Source organism: Miscanthus floridulus, chromosome 7 (genome assembly GCF_019320115.1).
Source record: "Miscanthus floridulus cultivar M001 chromosome 7, ASM1932011v1, whole genome shotgun sequence".
NCBI classification, from domain to species: domain Eukaryota; kingdom Viridiplantae; phylum Streptophyta; class Magnoliopsida; order Poales; family Poaceae; genus Miscanthus; species Miscanthus floridulus.
The window spans coordinates 91,447,995-91,467,390 of NC_089586.1; the positions used below are offsets into that span (position 1 = coordinate 91,447,995).

The window sequence follows — 19,396 nt, forward strand, 5'->3', positions numbered from 1 at the left end:
GGCTTGGAAAAAAATGGAAAATTATAGTGAGCTGCAAACTATTAGAAAAAAAAAGCTATATATATGCAAACAGACACGAGAAAAAAAGCTGCCTGCATAAAAAAAATAATTGTGTGTGTGTTTGTCATAAATAGCTTACAGCAAATTTGCTAACTTTGTGGACGGTGCTTGAGGTTGTCAAGGGATCCTCCATGTGATCAGATGCCTCCTTTCTCGGTGTCTCAACTTCAGGATTGGTAGGCTGTGGTTGTGGTTGCCTGGATGCACCTCCAATCTCACTGGTTATGTTATGTGGAATACAAATTGCAACCAATAAGACAATCCAATTACAATATTTATGCTACAAGAATTACTACACTATGAAGTGATCATCATGTCACCTGGTCAGTGGAGGGATCACCAAGCATAGATGTTTCCAGCTGATTAATTATGGACTCCAACCCCTTCGAAGGACCACGCAATGGAAGCGGTGCTAGGGGTAAATGAAAAAGAAAAGTATATAAGAATTAACATGGCAAAACGGAAGAAAAAAAACTCATAATGAATATAGCCAAAAAAAAGAGGGAGATTCATATAAAAGAATTACTTGATATGCCTTTCTCCTGGTCATCAACATTGCTGCTAGGTGTTGGCGGCGTGTGTGGGGGCTAATCTGAGATGACTGGGCATCAACATTATCGCTGCTTGACTCAGTGTTAACTGGTTCACGAATTCGAGAATGAGGATCTGTAACTTTGAAAAAAAGGAAAATATAAGCTGGAATAATTAAGGTTGTAGGACCCTACCACATTGCAAATGCATATTCTACTAGAGACATGACCCCAATTGCAACAGAAACTACTGCACAGTTGCTACTGGTGCCATGACCCCAATTGTAACAGAAACTACTACAAAAGTTGCTACTGGTGCCATGACCCATATTTGCAACTCTTGCCATGAACAAATGTGTGTTTGAAGAAATACTACTAGTGTAACAAAAAAAGCCAATAAAAAAATGCAACAAAAAACTACTACAGAAAAAATACTAGTCAAAAATACAAAGGATGTTAGATAAAAACACTTATAACTGTACCCATGCTGCTAGAGATCGACGTATAGCATCTGCATGTATAAAAAACAAAAAGACAAAACACAGGAGACCAAAAATTGCTACTGGAGACATGACCCAATTGCAACAGAAACTACGGCACAGTTGCTACTGGTGCCATGACCCAGTACTACATAGGAAGAAAAATACTAGTGGTGATTACAAAAAAATATGAAAAAGAATAACAAAAAAATTACATGGTGATTTCGTCCATTCCAACATAAGTATTCGAGGATTACCTCCAATATTTCCACCTTCTCCAGCATCTTTTTTGCCCTCTCCTCCTGCACCAGATTCTTTGTCAGCACCTTCTTGGCCATCTCGGTCTCCGCCTTCAGGTCCTTTCTCAGATTCTTTTTCAGCACCTTCTTGGCCATCTCGGTCTCCGCCTTCAGGTCCTTTTCCAGCACCTTCTTGGCCATCTCCATCTCCGCCTTCAGGTCCTTGGCCAATATCATGGTCTGAATCACGTCCTTGGCCAAATCCATCTCCATCGAATTCTTCTTCATGAAAATCATCTTGGCCAAATCCAGCTCCACTAGTTTCTCCTCCTGCATACCAAAAAAAATAGACACCCAACGTAAGCTTGTTGGCCCACCTGCACCCCAATTGCAACACAGATAATGGTTGTAATTGCAACATGAAAACAAAAAGACAAAACTGCAACAAAAAAAAAGAGAACCTAGTGGTGGTTCAACATCTGGAATATGTCCTCCGCTAGTCTCTCCTCCTGTATACCAAACAAATAGACACCCCACGTAAGCTTGTTGGCCCCCTGCCCCCCAATTGCAACACAGATAATGTCGTAATTGAAAAATGAAACAAAGACAAAATGCAACAAAAGTACCTCCTCCAGAATTTGCTCCAACATTTTCTTCTTCTAGAACATCTTCGTCACCTACTGCTTTGCGTTGATCTTCATCAACAGCTGATTTAGCTGCTGCTGCATACCCAAAAATTTGTTAGTCTTGCAAACAAATTGATAATAAAAATTTCAAAACTAGTATGACACACAATTGCAACACATATATATATGTTAGTAATTGCAATGTGAATACGTTGAAAACTGCAACAAACTACCTGATGCTCCAGATTTACTCTTCTTCCTCCTCTTTCCCCTCCTACGCTCATTAGCAGCTTCCCTACCAGCATGGGAATCAGCAAGAAGCTTCTGAATAGCACTGAAGCACTCGTGATGACTTTTTGCCATTAGATCGTTGGCCATAGTAATGTAATGAGCAGCCTTGGTCGCGTAGGTCTGGGCCTAGGCAGTACTGTCATCAAAAGCCTTCAATATCTTAAGCGCCTCTGACTTCCTACTTCTTCCAACTACATCAGCAATGCTCTGGCCAAAAGCAGTACGGAAGCTCGGGTATTGGTGTAGAACAGGAGGCTGAAGCTCCATGGCAGCATGCCCGCCAGGGGGATGATGTGTGCCAGCCACGTCTGCTGAGGTACCAGTAGCATAAGAAGCTCCCTCAAGAGCAAGAACAGGGCGAGGGGCAGCAATAGTAGGAGCAGCTGGGACAAAAGCGGGGGGTGTATAACATGTGGCGGCGATGCTTCTCAACTGCAGGTTTTTAAAAAACAAAAAAAATAAAACTGGTTATCCGAAACGTAAAATCACATACTGGATAAAAAAACATGCAAAAAAGAAAAAAAATCAAAAAAAAAAAGAAAAAACAGATTATCAGCATCTTACCCTGAGGTTGCCATATTCAATAGCATCTTCTGGAACATCTCCCCTGTGATCCAATGTTGTAATTCTGTCGATAATTTTGCTATCCAAAATAGCACATCGGGGGAGCACGAACGAGTCTACCTGTAGCCCATGCTGCAAGTGATCGACGTATAGCATCTGCATGTATAAAAAAAGACAAAACAAAAACACACACAGGACACCAATTACTACTGAAGACATGACCCAATTGCAACAGAAAACAACTACACAATTGCTACTGATGACATAAACAATTCAATTACTACTAGAGACATGAACCAATTGCAACAGAAAACTACTAAACAGTTGATACTGGTGCCATGACCCCAGTTCCAAATTCTTGCCCCGTGAACAAATATGTGTTTTGGAGAAACTACTACACAGCCAGAGAATTACTACTAGTGTAACAAGCCAGTAAAAATGCAACGGAAACTACTACAGAAAAATACTAGTAAAAAATACAAGGGATGATAGACAAAAAAAAACAACAGTAGACCAAATGCTACTGGAGACATGACCCAATTGCAACAAAAACTACTACACAGTTGCTATGGTGTCATGACCCCCACTAGCAACTCTTGAGAAACTAAATGCACAGCCAGAAAAAATACTACTAGTGTAACAAGCCAGTAAATGCAACAAAAACTACTGCAGAAAATTACAAGTCAAAAATATAAAGAATGCTAGATAAGAAAATATCAACAGGAGACCAATTGCTACTGGAAAAATGACCCAATTGCAACAAAACTACAACACAATTACTACTGTGCCATGACCCCATTTGCAACTCTTGCCATGAACAAAATGTGTGCTTTTGGAGAAACTACTACACAACCAGGGGAAAACTACTAGTGTCACAACAGCCAGTAAATGCAACAAAAACTTACCATAAGAAAAATACCGCATCCTTTGAGAGGTGCATGGACGCCCTTCACCGCGAAATCCTTTTTATACAAACGTGCAGCTTTGCTAAGGTTGTCCACTACTGCTTTGCACCAATTATTCTTGCCAATGTTGTCCAGATCCTCAGTATATGTAACATCCTCAAGCCTGATGCAACTATCAGTGTTTGAGAAAAGTAGAGACTGGAATACAGCCATAAAAAATGCCCTGAGACCCAAATCCCCCGTGAGCTTCTTGCTCTTCAGTCCATCCACAATATCCGCAATCCTGATACCTAGCCTTTTGTATGTACTGGGACAGATTTGTTCTCCCAACTCATTTCGCCTAACACGAGCTTCAGCGTCAGACATATAAGGTGGGTCACCGCCAACTTTGGGTATCTGGAACAGACACCAAACAGTGTGCTCATTAACATCAATCACTTTACCACCACCAAGCTCTAATTTCATTGTTTCTAGGTTAAGCCTCAACATAAGCCAGGTGAGCAACTTCCTATCCAGGCAGGTTGGTTTGAATCCCAACAATCCACCAAAACCCCTTGCCTTTACTATATCTTCGAGGTCAGCAGGGAGAGCTTTGAGAAGTTCATGAAATTTTGAAGGAGAGCAACGAATTGCAAGAGGCTGCTTGTGGGGCTTCTTCTTATTGGCTACATTCACTGCATCCCCATCACCATCAGCACCAGTGTCACCATCGCCGCCAGCCTCGGCATCATCCTCTCCATGTTGTTCACTCCCTGCGTCACCATCAGTGTCAAGATCAAAATCTGGATCTTGCTCTCTTTCCTGTCGTTCATGCACTTCACTCTCAACATTAGGTCGGGGTGGACTGGGGAGCCTTAATCTCTTCTTCCTGCCCTTCGACTTGTATACATTCAGCCTTTTTGGCTCTAGCGGAGCAAAACGGGGGGAACGCCGGGGGGGTCACTGCCCTGAGCACCTGATACATTCTGCTCATGCGAAGCAACACGGGAGGAACGCCGGGGAGGGTCACTGCCCTAGGAACCTGATACATTCCCTTCCGAATTCATTATAACCACTGCCATTGAAAAAAAAATACACATCAGAAAAAAAGCCAGTTGCACAAAAAAAAGAGAATAAAACATAAAATTGCACTGTTAACCATTTGCAACCAATAAAACACTACACTTGCACCTTCAAAAAAGATTGAAAAAGCCAGATGTAGCAACAGTTACAATTTTAGTTTAGTTTTAGATGAATTGTCAACAAATTACAACTAGAACACCCTCCCAGTTACAACTAAGGTTAGAAGCTAGTTACACAAGTCATCAAGAGCAAAACATGAAAGGTTTTGAGTCCGACATATGTACTATGTCCATCAACACTTATAAGGTTATCGAAAACAAAAAAGTCTCAATTCATGCATATATTAGAACCCATGAAAAAATGGTGTCGTTTTGAGCCCATGAGCCATAGATCAAAACAAAACAAAAATCGAACAGTATCCTCTACATATTAGAACCCAGAAATGAACAAACCAGCATTGTCAACCAATTGTAACCGATAAAACACTAGAGATGCACCTTCAGATTAAGTGAGTTGCAGCAACAGTTACAAAATTAGTTGAATTTCAGATGAATTGTCGACCATTTACAACTACAACACCCTACCAGTTGCAAACATAAGGACAAATAGGCTAGTTACACAAGTCATCGCAAAAATTAAAAAATTAAGTACTAATATGGTTACAATTGCAATTGCCCCATGGATCCTCTAAATTGCAAACAAACCATAAAAAAGCCGATTACAAACGAGCGTAATAGCCAGTTAAAACGAATTCAATTCAAAATTAAGTAGGGATAGGGAATGGGGGATGACTTACATCGGGATAAAAAGCGGCGGATTCGAATTTGAGCGCCTCAACACGGCGACGCTCGAACCCTAGGTCCAGAAATCCGAAGAGCGGCAAATGGAGAGCGGAAAACCGCAGCACGCGAAGCGGCAAATGGAGAGCGCGGGGGTGTGGGGGAGTACGGGGTGGGGGAGCAGCGACAAAAATGAAGGGCGAGTGGGGGCGGTTTTCTCGGCGGAGCAATGGGGGCGGTTTTCTCTCGGCGGAGCGGCGGCGCAGCGTGAGCGACGGCGGTTCCTCGCGAGGAAAAGAGCAACGGAAACTGAACAGAGGGAGTGGAGGCGGTTTGCTGGAGCGTGCGGGCGTGCGGACCAGGTGGTGCGGGCGAGGCGGCCTTGGGCGCGTGCGGGCTGGACCAGATGGGCGCGCGCGTCGGTCGGTTTGGCCTGGGTGCATTCTCTATATAGAATGCACCCAGGTGTAATATATATATATATATATAGTGGCCCTAAAAAACCATAAATAAGAATATAGTATCTTTTTTTTGTCAAAAACCAAGTCAGGATCAACCGGACGTAGACCTAATGATTATTCTTGCTCTCACACAAACTTGAGAATGCAAATTGTGAGTTACTTATTGAAGCCAAGGACAAAAAACAAACAGCAAGGTTCCTTGACAGATGACGTAAACCAAAAGCAGTTTTAAATACCCTTCAAACAAAGTCTGCTATGTGGCAAATGAAAAAAAAAATGCTGAATAGTTTCTCTCTCTTTCTTGCAAATACAACAACTCTCGTCTCTCCAATTATGCTTTACAAGATTGTCTTTTGTTAAAATTAGCAAAGTGGCCTGTGCAAATTGTGCAACTATCATGGTGTTCAATCCTAATGCAACTTAACATATACTCTCACTATCAAGACTTCATCAATGTTTTTAATTGAAGTATAGGTGTTCCATCATTAGCGTTTTGCAAGCTATCCCTTGATCTTATATTAGCATACGCCTCGATATATGGAGCCACAACCTATATCCTCCTTTACTATTCAATCTTATCTTATGCTCGGTGCTTGATGCCTTCATTGTCATTTCTTATCACGCTAGATATTGTGTGCTACTTCTCGCTGCATGGTTTACTTTTTTTTGCCTTAGGCTATAGGCCCAAGCTAGCCTAGAACAGAAACAAAATGCATGTCTCCTTCGGTTCGATTGTGGTTTCGTCAATATCAATTGTAATAAATGCAAATGGGGATGCCTTTGTTTTGTTGTATTCATCTTGTCATCTGCTAGGATACACAATCTGATGCCATTTACCACTTAACACCACAACGTGTAGTACCCTAAGTGTCAACACATTTTGACCTTACATTGAGTTATTCTGTTGTGTTGGATTTTTATCTCTTTTTGCATTTTTATCATATATTATTCATTTTATTTTCAAAGTTGTAGAGCATGATGTACATATGTGGTTGGATTTATATTTTTCCTTTATTTGGTCGAATTCATATTTTTCTTATTAATGGCACTAGAGAGTAATAATAACATAATAGGTATAAGGGTATTTTCAGCTAACTTTTTGCATAATCCCAGTGGTAGGCAATTTATCAATAGATTTAGGAACACTTTCATTTTATTTTCTCTAATTAATCTAGTAATTTTTAGACCATAAAAATTAACGTGGAGACTCTTTTTAATTAAGATAGGGATAGGCCAATATTGGCCAAACGTATATAGATAATACATTACACCTGTATCAACACCAGTCCAGTTCAGCTCAGCCCAAACAAAGATCACAGGTCTCCAGCAGGTTGTGGTCCAAAAGCCTGCAGGGATCCAGAAAAGGGTGATGTCTCCTCTAGTCCTCGTTTCCTTCTCTTCTCCAGCGGCCGTTCTTCTCATCTCCTCTTCTGCAGCCTCCCCAGAGGCCCGAACGCCGCTGCCGCCTTCTGTTGCCCCTGCCATCTGGGACGATTTCTTCCATCGGCATGGAAACCTCCGACTTCGGTTGCTTTATATTTCCTTCATGTAATGTAAGTATGAAAAAGTGACACTGTTTCTTTTTCTCGAACATGCAAAGTGGCACTGTTTCGACTCTTCGTTGGACGATTATGGGCTCTACGTACATCTATGCAAATTGAAAGGGACTGCATTTCTTCAAATGACCTAGGTTATACACATTCCAAGTGGTCAACTGGAAGCCTATTTGTGCACCCATTATTGATCAATTACAAGTTCAGTTGCCTTGCAAAGTGAATATTGGCTGCATTTGTCCATGTGTCCTAGGCTACATTAGCATAGTAGCCAGAGCAATATTCTAGTGCGGCTTTGCAATTCCAGAAGTCATCAAAACTCACCAAATAATTTTCAAAGCTAAAAAGAGTAGATTTTGGAATAGAAGTACCAATGTTGATGACATAGGATACATGATCTAAACCTGCCCTGACCCAAGGACCTTCATGGAGGAATACGCTCAGGTTGACATGAATTTCGCCCAAGGGCATGTTTAGATGCCGAAATTTTTGGCAAAATGACACTGTAGCAGTTTCGTTGTTATTTGGCAATTAGTGTCCAATCATAGTCTAATTAGGCTTAAAAGATTCGTCTCGTGGATTTCGTCTAAACTGTGTAATTAGTTTTATTTTTTATTTATATTTAATACTTCATGCATGCGTCCAAAGATTCGATGTGACGGGGAATCTTGAAAAATTTGGCATTTTGGGAGAGAACTAAACTGGACCCAAGTTTCGGCTGCTGATCAGAGCGCATAATGACTTTTTTGTTTACCGGGAAAATGGTGGTGTTGTGTGGGCTATAAAGTGTGGACGTTTAGCAAGAGATGTGTGTCACTAACATTTGGGTGAGTCGCAATACTGTTTGGAATGAGGGCTATAGCACCTTCAGAAAGGAAACTTAATTTCATCCCAAATATTGATCAAGTAACGGACTTGCTAGCGCCTACCGGCGGTGCTCACCTGCCCGCGCTTGACGCATCTAGCTCCCTCGCCCCACACCAATCCTGCTCCGGAGGCCGCACGGGCCCATGCATGCACGGGCCCACCCCGAGCCCTCTCTGTTTCACACACCTGCATGCACGCAGCAACACCAGGAGGCACGCACGGTGACCCACGGCGGCGCATTAGCAGCAGCAGCAGCATGTGCTTCCCTAATATCAACTTTTGAAATAACCAAATGAAACATTTGCAACATACGTCTGAAACAGATGAAACGCTTAAAACATGCGTGTATAGCCATAGCAACATGTGCAACACCGGATGTACTTTTGAAACATCTAGATGAAATATTTGCAATATATGTCTAAAACAGATGAAACACTTGAAACATAGCCTTGCAACATGCGTATTTGCTATTGCAACATGTGCAACATCCCGATCTACTTTTGCAACATCGATATAAAACACTTACAATATACCTCTGAAACACTTAAAACATACGTTTGCAATATGCTCTTTCAGCGCAAACATCTCCTTGTTGCTTCGCAAATGGAGGCTCGTCGGCGCGTGGAGGTCACCGGTGTGCTCGTCGGCAACGTGGAGCTGTACAGCGGTGCATAGTGGGCGGGTGTGAGGGCAGCACGGGCAGCGGTGCGCACAAAGGGCGGGTGGGTGGCGCGTGGAGGTCACTGGTGAGCTCGCCGGCAGCACGGAACTCGCCGACAATGCGGAGCTGGGCGGCGACGCATAGAGGGTCGGGTGGGGTCGCACGGGCGATGGTGGCGCAGAGGGCGGGTGGGCACAGCACGGGTGGCGCAGAGAGTGGGTGCAGCGTCAGGATGTCGGACGCTCGGGTTAGAGCGTTTCCGATCAAGTAAACGTGAAAGCCAAAAAAAGGCAGCTACCTCAAAAACGTAGTTACCTAATCATATCATATACTCTTATAAAGCAAAACCCCACTAGCCAATTTCTCTCATTCCCTCCTAGCCCACACATCCACCATCTAATTAGTATTGTTCGTTCCATTCCATCGACTAGCTAAATCTCTACTGTTCATAATAGACCCCGTTTTGATCACACTACCCTTCCACTATGCACTTACTCCATATGTGTATGCAGTTATGCTACGTACATACTCCTAGCATTCTATCATGTGACTTTCTCCCTTCCTCTTCAAACACCAGTGTTCCACTCTGTATTTTATTTTAGGTGACTTCCTCTCTTCCTCTTCTAAAGCTGACTGCTAATAATCAAGCTATATATAGACGACGCAATGGACGAGCCATGAGTAGTACACAGTGAGGCGCCAGATGATATGTTCTCCGTGCACTCTCTGCTCCTATTCCTGTGACAGCAGCACATCTCGGCATCTATATATGGCCACATTCTGCAGGTTAAATTGACGAGCTTTGTCGAAGATCACTGGTGCTCTTGCTCCTCCATGCAACATGTGGTAGATTTTTATTAATGTACATGTTGATAATAATGAAGCTGTGCAGGGGAGCACCTAGAGGCTAGCAGAGTTCAAGATGGTTGCATGTACTGACTCTGATTTCCTGGCCGCCTCTCTTTTTCTTCTGATTACTCTTAGCTTGCTCTTGTGCATTTGGATTGATATTCTATGGAGCACTTGCTGGTTTGGATAGTTTTTCATGCTAGAAGTGTGTTTGTCATCTAAACTATGATCGGCAATTAAGCAGTAGTCTTTATTGTATTTTTATTCCCATGTATAAACCAGCTAGCAAATAATTCTTAAAAAAATATCGCAGCAACACGCCGGGAATCACCTAGTTGTTACATTCCAGAGACGTCCCAATTTATTATTCATTGATCTAATAGCTCAGCATTCTATATACTATTGGCCCTCGCATCCGGAAGCAAACCAGCCCATTCCTGAATCCTGACCGCCCAGTGATCACAGATTCACCCCGCTCAGCAGTCAGCACGTACAGCGCTGATGACCGCGACAATTGAGAACTGACAAGCCTCCCTCGATCCCTGCTGTTACGCGATGTGCCAATACTGATACGCCATTTTTTTCAAAAACAATGATACAGGGGCATGCAAATGCCAAATCTGTTATATATAGCAAAATATAAATGCATACATAATTCGTAAACATTGCTAAAAAAGATTTGTAAATACTTGATATTGGCTAATTATTGGTAATAATTGTCTTCAGATATTCTTCATCATGCGTACTCCCTTCATTCCAAATGGTAAGTCATTTTGTCCTTTTAGATAGGTAGTTTTTAGTTTTTACAATGCACCTAAATATATGCTCAATGAGATAATATATGCTCCACAGCACTTAAGCTGGCAAAGCTTTTGCTGTTCTTGCTCATTAACAACGAACGAACAATGTGAAATGCAGAAACAGCAGATCCCACCATGGAAAGTTTGGCTCACTTCATTTTGCCTACAAAACTTCTCATGAACTGCACAATGACCATGTAAGTTTATAGAACCTCGTAGTAACACAACAAGCAGAACCAGCTACATAGAGAATCAGGGGGATACGGAGTAGCTGCAAAACAAGAGCATACACAAACCAGCTGCTCCCTGGAAAGTTTTACCAGTTACAATCGATGTCTCATCATTGAAAACAAACTGTAAAGTCCAGCACGGCTTCTTCAACCAGCTCGTCCATTACTCCCCCTTCGAGTTCCTCAGTGATGTCAACCACCTGCGCCATCATCAGTTTCACCCACCCTCTTGCTTCCACCTCCTGCTTCACAATTCTGTCCAATATGATCCCAGCATTATCTCTCTTGCTCACCACAAACATCCGTGCCCCGTATATCCAGTCCTTCAGGATACTCCAGACTTCTACACCCAGATCAGGAGATGAGGTGCCTCTCCATGTCCTGGAGTGTCTTTTACTCCATGGGAATGCACTCAGTAAGGTGTTCTCGCCGATCTCGATAAGAGCAACATTCACGCAGTCAAAAAGAAGCCTTCTGTATGAACTTTTCTCCTGCAGCTCTGATACTTTGTTGTACAGTACCGGGTCAAGAGGGTGATCAGGTAAATGCCAACCGGTGAAAACCATACATGATTGTGAAGTGCCTAATCCAGCTGATGACATTATATTTTGCACAAGGACATGGCATTCTGACTCATCATCATCTACATCAGGGAGAAGAGAACTTGGCCTTGGGTTACAAAGTGACTGTGACTCTGAAGCGGTGTCATCCCATGATAAGAAACGGGCGACTGTTTCAGTTGCTGAAGATCTTGATACTGCTTCAGATAATAAAGCAGAAGAAATCAATATATAAATCAGATTGAGTAATGGAGAGCTTTGATACAGAAAAACAAGACTTACTCGCATTCTTGGAAGTAGTTCTTCCAGGTGTTTCAGGTTCATTGCAACTGCTATCTTCAGAGGGTGCATCAAGAACTGAGGTAGGGCTTGGTTGATCACGGTTACTATTTAGGCATTTATTTACTCCTAGTTTATCCAGGTTTCTGGTTGAACTGTCCAATGATACAGATGCACCAGAAGTTGTTCTCTGTAATGCAATTTCTTATCAGTTGTTTTGAGGCCAAGAAGTTTGGAATGCAGTGATATAGTTCTTATGCAAGAATAAACAGGTAGCGATAAGTCAAGAAACTCAACAGAAAGGGCACTCGAACAATGTGGTATGTTTCTTATGCAAGAACAGAAGAATATAACATTGTACTCCATCTGTTCCAAATAATAAGATGTTTTGACTTTTCTAGATATGTAGCTTTTGCTATACACTTAGATATACATTGTCTAGATATATAGTAAAAGCAATGTATCTATAAAAGTCAAAACGTCTTATAATTTGGAACGGAGGGAGTATTAAACTTTCATGATATTCGAGAAATGCTTACATCTGATATGCTAGTTGATATTCGTGTCGAAAAACCATCAAATCTGTCCTCACAATGCCTCGCTTTCTCAATGGCATCCATTTCGTGATTGCAATCCTGTCTACTATGAATAATACAACCTTCAAGCCTCTCAGCAAAGCAATCAGATGGATGATGAGTGGACATCTGCCTTCTTGGCTTTTTACTTTTAGACAAGAAAAAATCCGAAACTCTTCCCTTCAAAGCTGATTTTTCTTTATTTGACACAACAGCCACTTTCAGTTTGCAGCTCTCAGGATTTGAAGCTTGCACATTCACCATCATGTTATCAGACGTGGATGAAATCACTGGAACAGATTTTGATCTTGGCAATTTCCTAGAAGATCTATCCCCATTGTCATCATTCTTTCTAGAAGTAGTTACATTTGCAGAACGTGTAGTCAGTTCATTTTCCAGGCCACATGACTGGTTACTGGAAACAGAAAACATCCCAGTGGTGGCCTCATCTTTCTTTGCTTCCTTAATGGATAGCATCTCACCTAACGTGCATTTTCTCCTCGACAGTTGCACTTGACTTGTCTCATTGCAGGTAACCATTGACCATCGCTCTGAAAGCTGTTTTTTGGCCTCCGTGATTACTGATGACTCAGAAAAGTGGGAGATTTTGCTAAAGGATGAGCTTGAGCATTGACCTTCATATCTTCTTATGTAATTCCATGAATGTTTTAACAGAGGGCTACCTCCCTCGGAGTCACTGAGGGTATCACCATCTTCAATATAGTTGATTTCAGAACCACTGGTATAATCAACTTCTGAATCACTGAATGAGCTTTCATCTCCCCCATATCCATTTGAGTATGCAGAAGATAACAAAGAATCATCTCTTTGGTGACATCCATCTTGCCGGCGCTGCATGATACCATGCGCCAGTCCTGCAGATCCTATGGATGCCTGGTTATCATCTAATGATCCACTGAGACTGTTACGGTTAGTCAACTGAAATGAAGTTGCCCTGGAGGTCAGCTTTGCCTTTGATATACCAGGCTTCCCTGGGGTAGGCCTCAAAAGTACTATTCTACTTGGCTGGGAAGGCATCTCTTCCTTTGGACTAGGAATCTGATGGAACCTTCTCATCTTCAATACATTTTGCTTACCAATTTCTGCTCTGGATCGTCTTATGCCATTAATTTCAACAGATCTAATTGGTTTCAGTACTGTAATGCGTTTTGTCTGAGGTGGTGCTCGGTTTGCATGAAGCCCACTCGACTGTCTTGAGAATGTCAGGTTATGTTCTTCAGGAAATTCAAGAAATAAATCTCTATTTGAACATGGAAAAACAAGAGCTTCAGGCAACTCCTTTGTACAAAGGAGCTTCTCTTCAATAGCAAAGTGTTCTGGTTCCATGATTTTGCCTTGTGCAATATCGAATTGCTTACTCTTGTTCTCTGAAGACCATCCTTTCTGTGATGTTTGATCATGAAAATAGCCTGTTCCTGATTGCCCTTCAGATACTTCATAAACATCATTGTATTCAATTTTCTCATGATAGGATTGGTCATTTTGTGTCTTCGACATTATGAACTGATGGCGTTCTTTTCCATGTAAGGTGCTGTTTGTGGCATTTAAATCTCTACTCAAGTCACTTACGGTATGGTGTACAATTGGTTCTTTAGTAGGTAAATCCTCCTCAAGACCCATTAATCTGGCAATGACACTTGGAGGTCTTCTCTTTGACTCCGCTTCTTTAGACATCTCCTTCTCTAATAACATTTTTAATGACGTTGCATTAGATTTTCTGCTCGAAGAATTGTCATCAGCACCCTGTAGATAAACCCACAATATCACAAACAATAATCAAGACAAACACCAATTGTATATATTATTTTTCCTCAGGCCCTTCAGGAAAATATAATACCATAAATATTTCTATTAGCATTAACTGATAGCTAATCTTTACATGTAGGGATATATATTTCCCTTTCTTTTTATTTTCAAATTTTACCATGTCGAAAGATCCCTACAGTCCTTGTCAAATGACAATCACCAGTATAAGTGTGAGGGAACAAATTTCTAAAATATTTTTTTGAAAGAAAATACTAAAATAAATTTTGTATATGACACTCACAAGTTTTCCCTCAACAGGATTGGTAACTTTCTTCAATTCTGAGATGATTCTTTGAACTGATAGTCCTGAGAGGAGAAACATTGAATAAGGTATTTTGATGTAAATGATACAAAGTAAAAGGTTAGTGCCTGGATAAACTTGACTTATAAATATAACCCAAGCAATAAAAAAACAGGAATGGCAGAACAAATAATTGTTTTGTCATTATCTAAAAAACACAAGAAAGTATAATAATACAATCCACTACTTGTTGAATATAATACAATATCATCTATGATTTATCCCAACATAAAGCAGAATGATGACAATTTTTATACAGCAATCCTGCCAGGTCTTTTTCCCAATTAATCCCATGATTATTTCGTAAAATGAACACCCCACTATTACATCCAAATGTCACAAAAATACAAAAGTAACACAATAAATATAGGACCTACTCAAGAAGCACCCAAAAGAGATTGTAAGTGATACATACCATCTCCACGAGTGTGATCAATTACTGGCTTTACTTCTGACATTCTTGTACATAGTTCAAAATTCAAACCAATTGATCAATTTCTCCTGATAAAAGGTAGCTCACCCAGCTTAAAACAATTCATTTGGAACATGGAATCCTGAAAAGCAAACAAAAAGATATGAAACTCCATGAACCTTATGAGTTGTATGACTGAAACCAGGTAAATTAACCATACGATCAGACCACAGCCCTTGTCAGGTGACTAGGTAAACTCTAAGAGCAGGAAAATTTCAGTAGAATAATGGCCAGCTAGCACTAACATGGTAACACTCGAGAGGAATGGATAACTGCATGAATATATTTCAGGAGGCTCTTAGCGTCTAAAGTCCTTAGGATTTAAATGTAAGGGACACCAGATACAAAAAGTCTGTTGCCATTACTGCAGAAAGATGCTCGTTGGGAAAACTTCAAGAGACACATGAACATTTTGCAGGCACTTGTAGGCCAGATTGGTGCAAAAGGGAAGCAGAGTTTATGGCCTCTTCTTGTTCAACTTTACTTACATGAAAAGAAAATCAGCACAGAGAACTAAAATATTCGAGGTGGACAGAGCAGCACTTGGCAATATGGAATAGTGACAGTCTAGCAGAGTGGCGGATAAAAGGACAAAATAAAAGCAAGTCCACAGAGCCAATGAACACAAGTAACAACGATATGGACGCATAAGGACATGACATTAACGAGTTCGTACGTACTCCCAAAAGGAATCTTGCAGAAAAGACAACAGTCTCTGAAAAACTGCATTTTTGTCAGGTAATAGAAGGCAGAATTGCAATAAGAGTGACCTGAAAAATACCAATCAAGAGCACAGATTTCTAATGTTTTACACTTACTCAGATCAGACAAGTGTGAAAACTAAAAAAATGAATTGGCACAAAATAACTATGGAGCCATGGACAACCAAAATAATGCCAAGATTTACAGGTGACAGAGGAATCTCTGCAGTCTGCAACAACACCATCCTTAAGGCTATCTCCAACACAATTACCCAAAATACAAGACACATTTCACGTTTAGGTAGTGCTACAGGTAAAGGGTTCCGTACCTATTTTTAGTCTTCTCCAACAACAGGACCCAAAAGAGAACTCTTTCTACAAATGAGTCTCCAGGAGAGAGGATACTCATATTTGAATTGTGCCTTTGCTGTAGCCCAAAATGGGTCTCGCATATAGGTGCTCTGTTGGAGGCTGATACAGTACCATTCGAGACCCATTTTATGTATGGGTGCCCATATGGGACATCCATTGGAGACAGTCTAAAGGCTCCAGATTTTCTCTGGAAATCTCGTCAGCACCTTGAATTTTGACAGTGTAAACCAGGAAAAGAAAAGGGCAATGATGTTGTGATAAAGTAGAGGGCATGCACTCTACGTTGAATAAAATATGCAATCAAGAATGAGAATAACGAGATGTACAGGTATGTACGTCTCCACATGTACCCTGAAACCGAGACAATTCCCCCATGCAGCAATGCTGTAGTGTCTACATATTAAAATACACCATGAACCATAAACTTTGTCTTGGTTTGCTCACTCCTGAGTCCTGACTCTTAGCTCCTTCGTGCACTGTAGCAAGAAACAGTTTTTATCTCTCTCAAAATAAACTAGGCTAGTATAGTGAAGCCATTATTTTTTGCTTCACCGGCTCTACCTCCTCCGTGCACTGTGGTATGAAGCCAGAGCCATTTGAATCTGTGCTAAACAGGCCTTAGTAAATTATAGTACCACATTAGGCCCCTTTGTTAGGGCTTCAAAACCAGCTTATTACCTCCGGCACGAAGCTGAAGCTGTTTTTGTGCTAGACTTCTGAAGGAAAAAAAAAACTAGCTTCTACCGGCTCATCTCCTATCCCCCGTTTGGGGGAGCGGTTCTGCCAAACGTTTTTTCCAAACAAATTCAACTCTATCGGAGAAGCTGTTCAAACACACGTATTGAAGCATACACGAAACTGAAGAACTACAGTCTACAGAGGCCGAAATTATAGCCATATGCGAAATTATAGCCACAGATGTGTCAAAAACAGCATATGCAGGTCTGAATTTTTATTTATCCTTTTTTGGAAAATTAAGGAGTGCATAGAGAGGTGATATAATAATGACACAACAGGTGCCATATGCAAATCGATGGGTACTGCATTTCAGTCACTGAATCCTAACTCGGTTTATCTTATTTCTACTGAATCATAAAATTTATCTTTCCAACCAAGCACTAAATCATAGAAATGTTTTATTAATTAATCTTCCCAGAACCAAAGCACCGACTCATAACCTCGCCTGAAATTACTACATGTATCCCTACCACGAATACGCAACAAAACAAAAATGCTCGGACTCTACAAGAGACAACTCGAATTGAATCGGGAGGTGGCATTTCGACATAAAACTCGATTGTCGTACCCCGCGGAAGCCACAGCTAGAGAGCGAACACAACCACCCGCAGGCAACCAAGCACCGTCGGCACGTCGCAGCGAGAGAGCGAGAGATGGCGGGGCGGGGGAGAGAGGGAGAGAGTCTATGGATGATAAGAGCAGGATACTAACCTCACGAGACGCGGACGCCGAGCATTCGCAGCCCAGTTGCGGCCGGGAGAGGGAGCGGCGGCGGCGGCAGGTTTATGTGGGAGGGGCCGAGGGAGTGGGAGAGTGCTGGAGCACAGTTAGGTAGCGAGTGCTTTGCGAGCCGTTTGGTTTGGCTTCTTGTTGTTTCCTTTCGTTTCCTCCGCGGCCGCGGGTAAAGATGGCAACAGGCCCTGATATCTGATATATGTGATGAAATTATATCTTTATTCGTGAGTATCTAAATAGATAAGAATCTATCTTCAATGGATATAGCGGGTATAGGAACGTTCTTTGTTTATCCGTCTCCGTTACCCGTTGGAGAACCCGACTTTGAGCTGTCATGCGAGTATTAGACTCAAAGAAGCTCAACATAGGTATTTTGACCCAAATCTGAACAATCATATATATAGTTTGTGTGTTCTAGGAACCCTAGTTTAATTTTCTTCACCATCTCTGCCAGCAGCACAAGCACGTCTGCCTCACGAGCACTCGTGCCCCTCGCTTTCTCAGTTCGGTCTTTCTGCCACATTTGTTCGTCCTCCTCGTAACCTCGCTCCTTCTCCTCGGCATCTCCGAGACTCCGACACTTATACTTGGATGAAGAAGAAATATCTTCGATTGTAAAGCTGCGACCCTAAGTGTCCTTGTTTATTGGGTATGCAGTACCTGTCGGGTATCTGTTACCCAACTGATGCCCAATGGGTATGAGGATGGACAAGAATCTATACCCGAGACAGTTAACGGAGACAGAAATGGGATGAATTCTATGTAGCGAGGAAAAAAACGTTCCGACCATACCTGACGGTTACATCCCGTTGCCATCCTTAGCCGCGGGTGCGTGCGTTTCGTTTGCTTTTGCCGTTGCCCTTGCCCGCGACGCGTCGTGGGCTGCACGCGTGCACGCGCGAAGGCCAGGTACGGGACCGGTGGTGACGACTGACCAAGACCGACGGGGAGCTGCCGGTCAAAGAAAAGTTGGGTTTAGTCAAGCTAGCGCAAGTGGCGTGAGTTCCCTAGAAAAAGATTTACAAATTTGACTTAAGTTCCTTAGAACACATGAATTTTTGAGGAATGAATTCATTTTTATAGAAAAAAATTCTCGCATTCAAGAGGGACATAAATGTGGAACGTGGAGACTCCTTAGTCCTGGCTGTGCTTCCTCTTCTAATGGGTTTGTTTGGATATCATGGACTAAGCTTTAGTTACTTAAGCTTTACTCCTATGTATTTAAACAAATGGACTAAAAATAGAATAATTTATAGTTTCCAACCTAGCTAGCAATTAGTTTATTGATTGGCAAATGTGAACTAACATAGACTTAAAAGACGCAGATGAGTCTTTGTTCAGGAAGCTATGTGCTTTTAGTCTATATATTCAAGCAACACTAGACTAAATTTCAGTCACTTGAACTTTACTTAACTAGACTTTAGTCCACCTAAATTTTAGTTCTCAGTGATCCAAATAGACCTTAATTGTACATCTTCCATTAATAAATAATTGAAGGTCTTCCATCGAGTCAATTCATGTATCTTTGACTAAAAACGTGTTATTATTTTTGAATGTTTGAAGTGATATGAGTGGATTTGTCTTTATACTGTAATAAATTAAGGGGCTCTTGTGTTTTTGCCCCTATTTTGATGTGCAATTGTGATTTTGTCCTCGTTTTTCTAACTTTATGATTTTGTCCTTAACTATTCACAAGTCAACGCGATTTTGCCCCTGGTTAACGGTAAAAACAGGGGCAAATTCGCGTTGACCAGGGGCAAAATCGCATTGACTTGTGAACAGTTAAGGGCAAAATCATAAAGTTAGAAAAACGAGGACAAAATCACAATTGCACATCTGTGTAAGGGGCGAGAACACCATTTTTCCTAAATTTAATTAAT

General features: G+C 41.5%; 1 protein-coding gene across 4 annotated transcripts; it reads right to left on the reverse strand.

The window, feature by feature from the left end:
- Positions 1-10,796: 10,796 nt before the first annotated feature.
- Positions 10,797-17,640, reverse strand: LOC136463803 (uncharacterized). Of its 4 annotated transcripts, none has more exons than XM_066462788.1 (6): positions 17,493-17,640; positions 14,914-15,052; positions 14,439-14,494; positions 12,335-14,134; positions 11,799-11,985; positions 10,797-11,716 (listed from the first exon to the last, which is right to left on the reverse strand). In XM_066462788.1, the coding sequence occupies exons 2-6, from the start codon at positions 14,954-14,956 to the stop codon at positions 11,067-11,069; spliced, it is 2,736 nt and encodes a 911-aa protein (XP_066318885.1). In that variant the 5' UTR covers positions 14,957-15,052; positions 17,493-17,640; the 3' UTR covers positions 10,797-11,066. The 4 variants fall into 4 exon arrangements, with proteins under 4 accessions (XP_066318885.1, XP_066318882.1, XP_066318884.1 ...); XM_066462785.1 differs by having other exon boundaries at positions 14,439-14,503; XM_066462787.1 differs by having other exon boundaries at positions 10,797-11,713; positions 14,439-14,503; positions 17,493-17,639.
- Between the last annotated feature and the right edge of the window lie 1,756 nt (positions 17,641-19,396).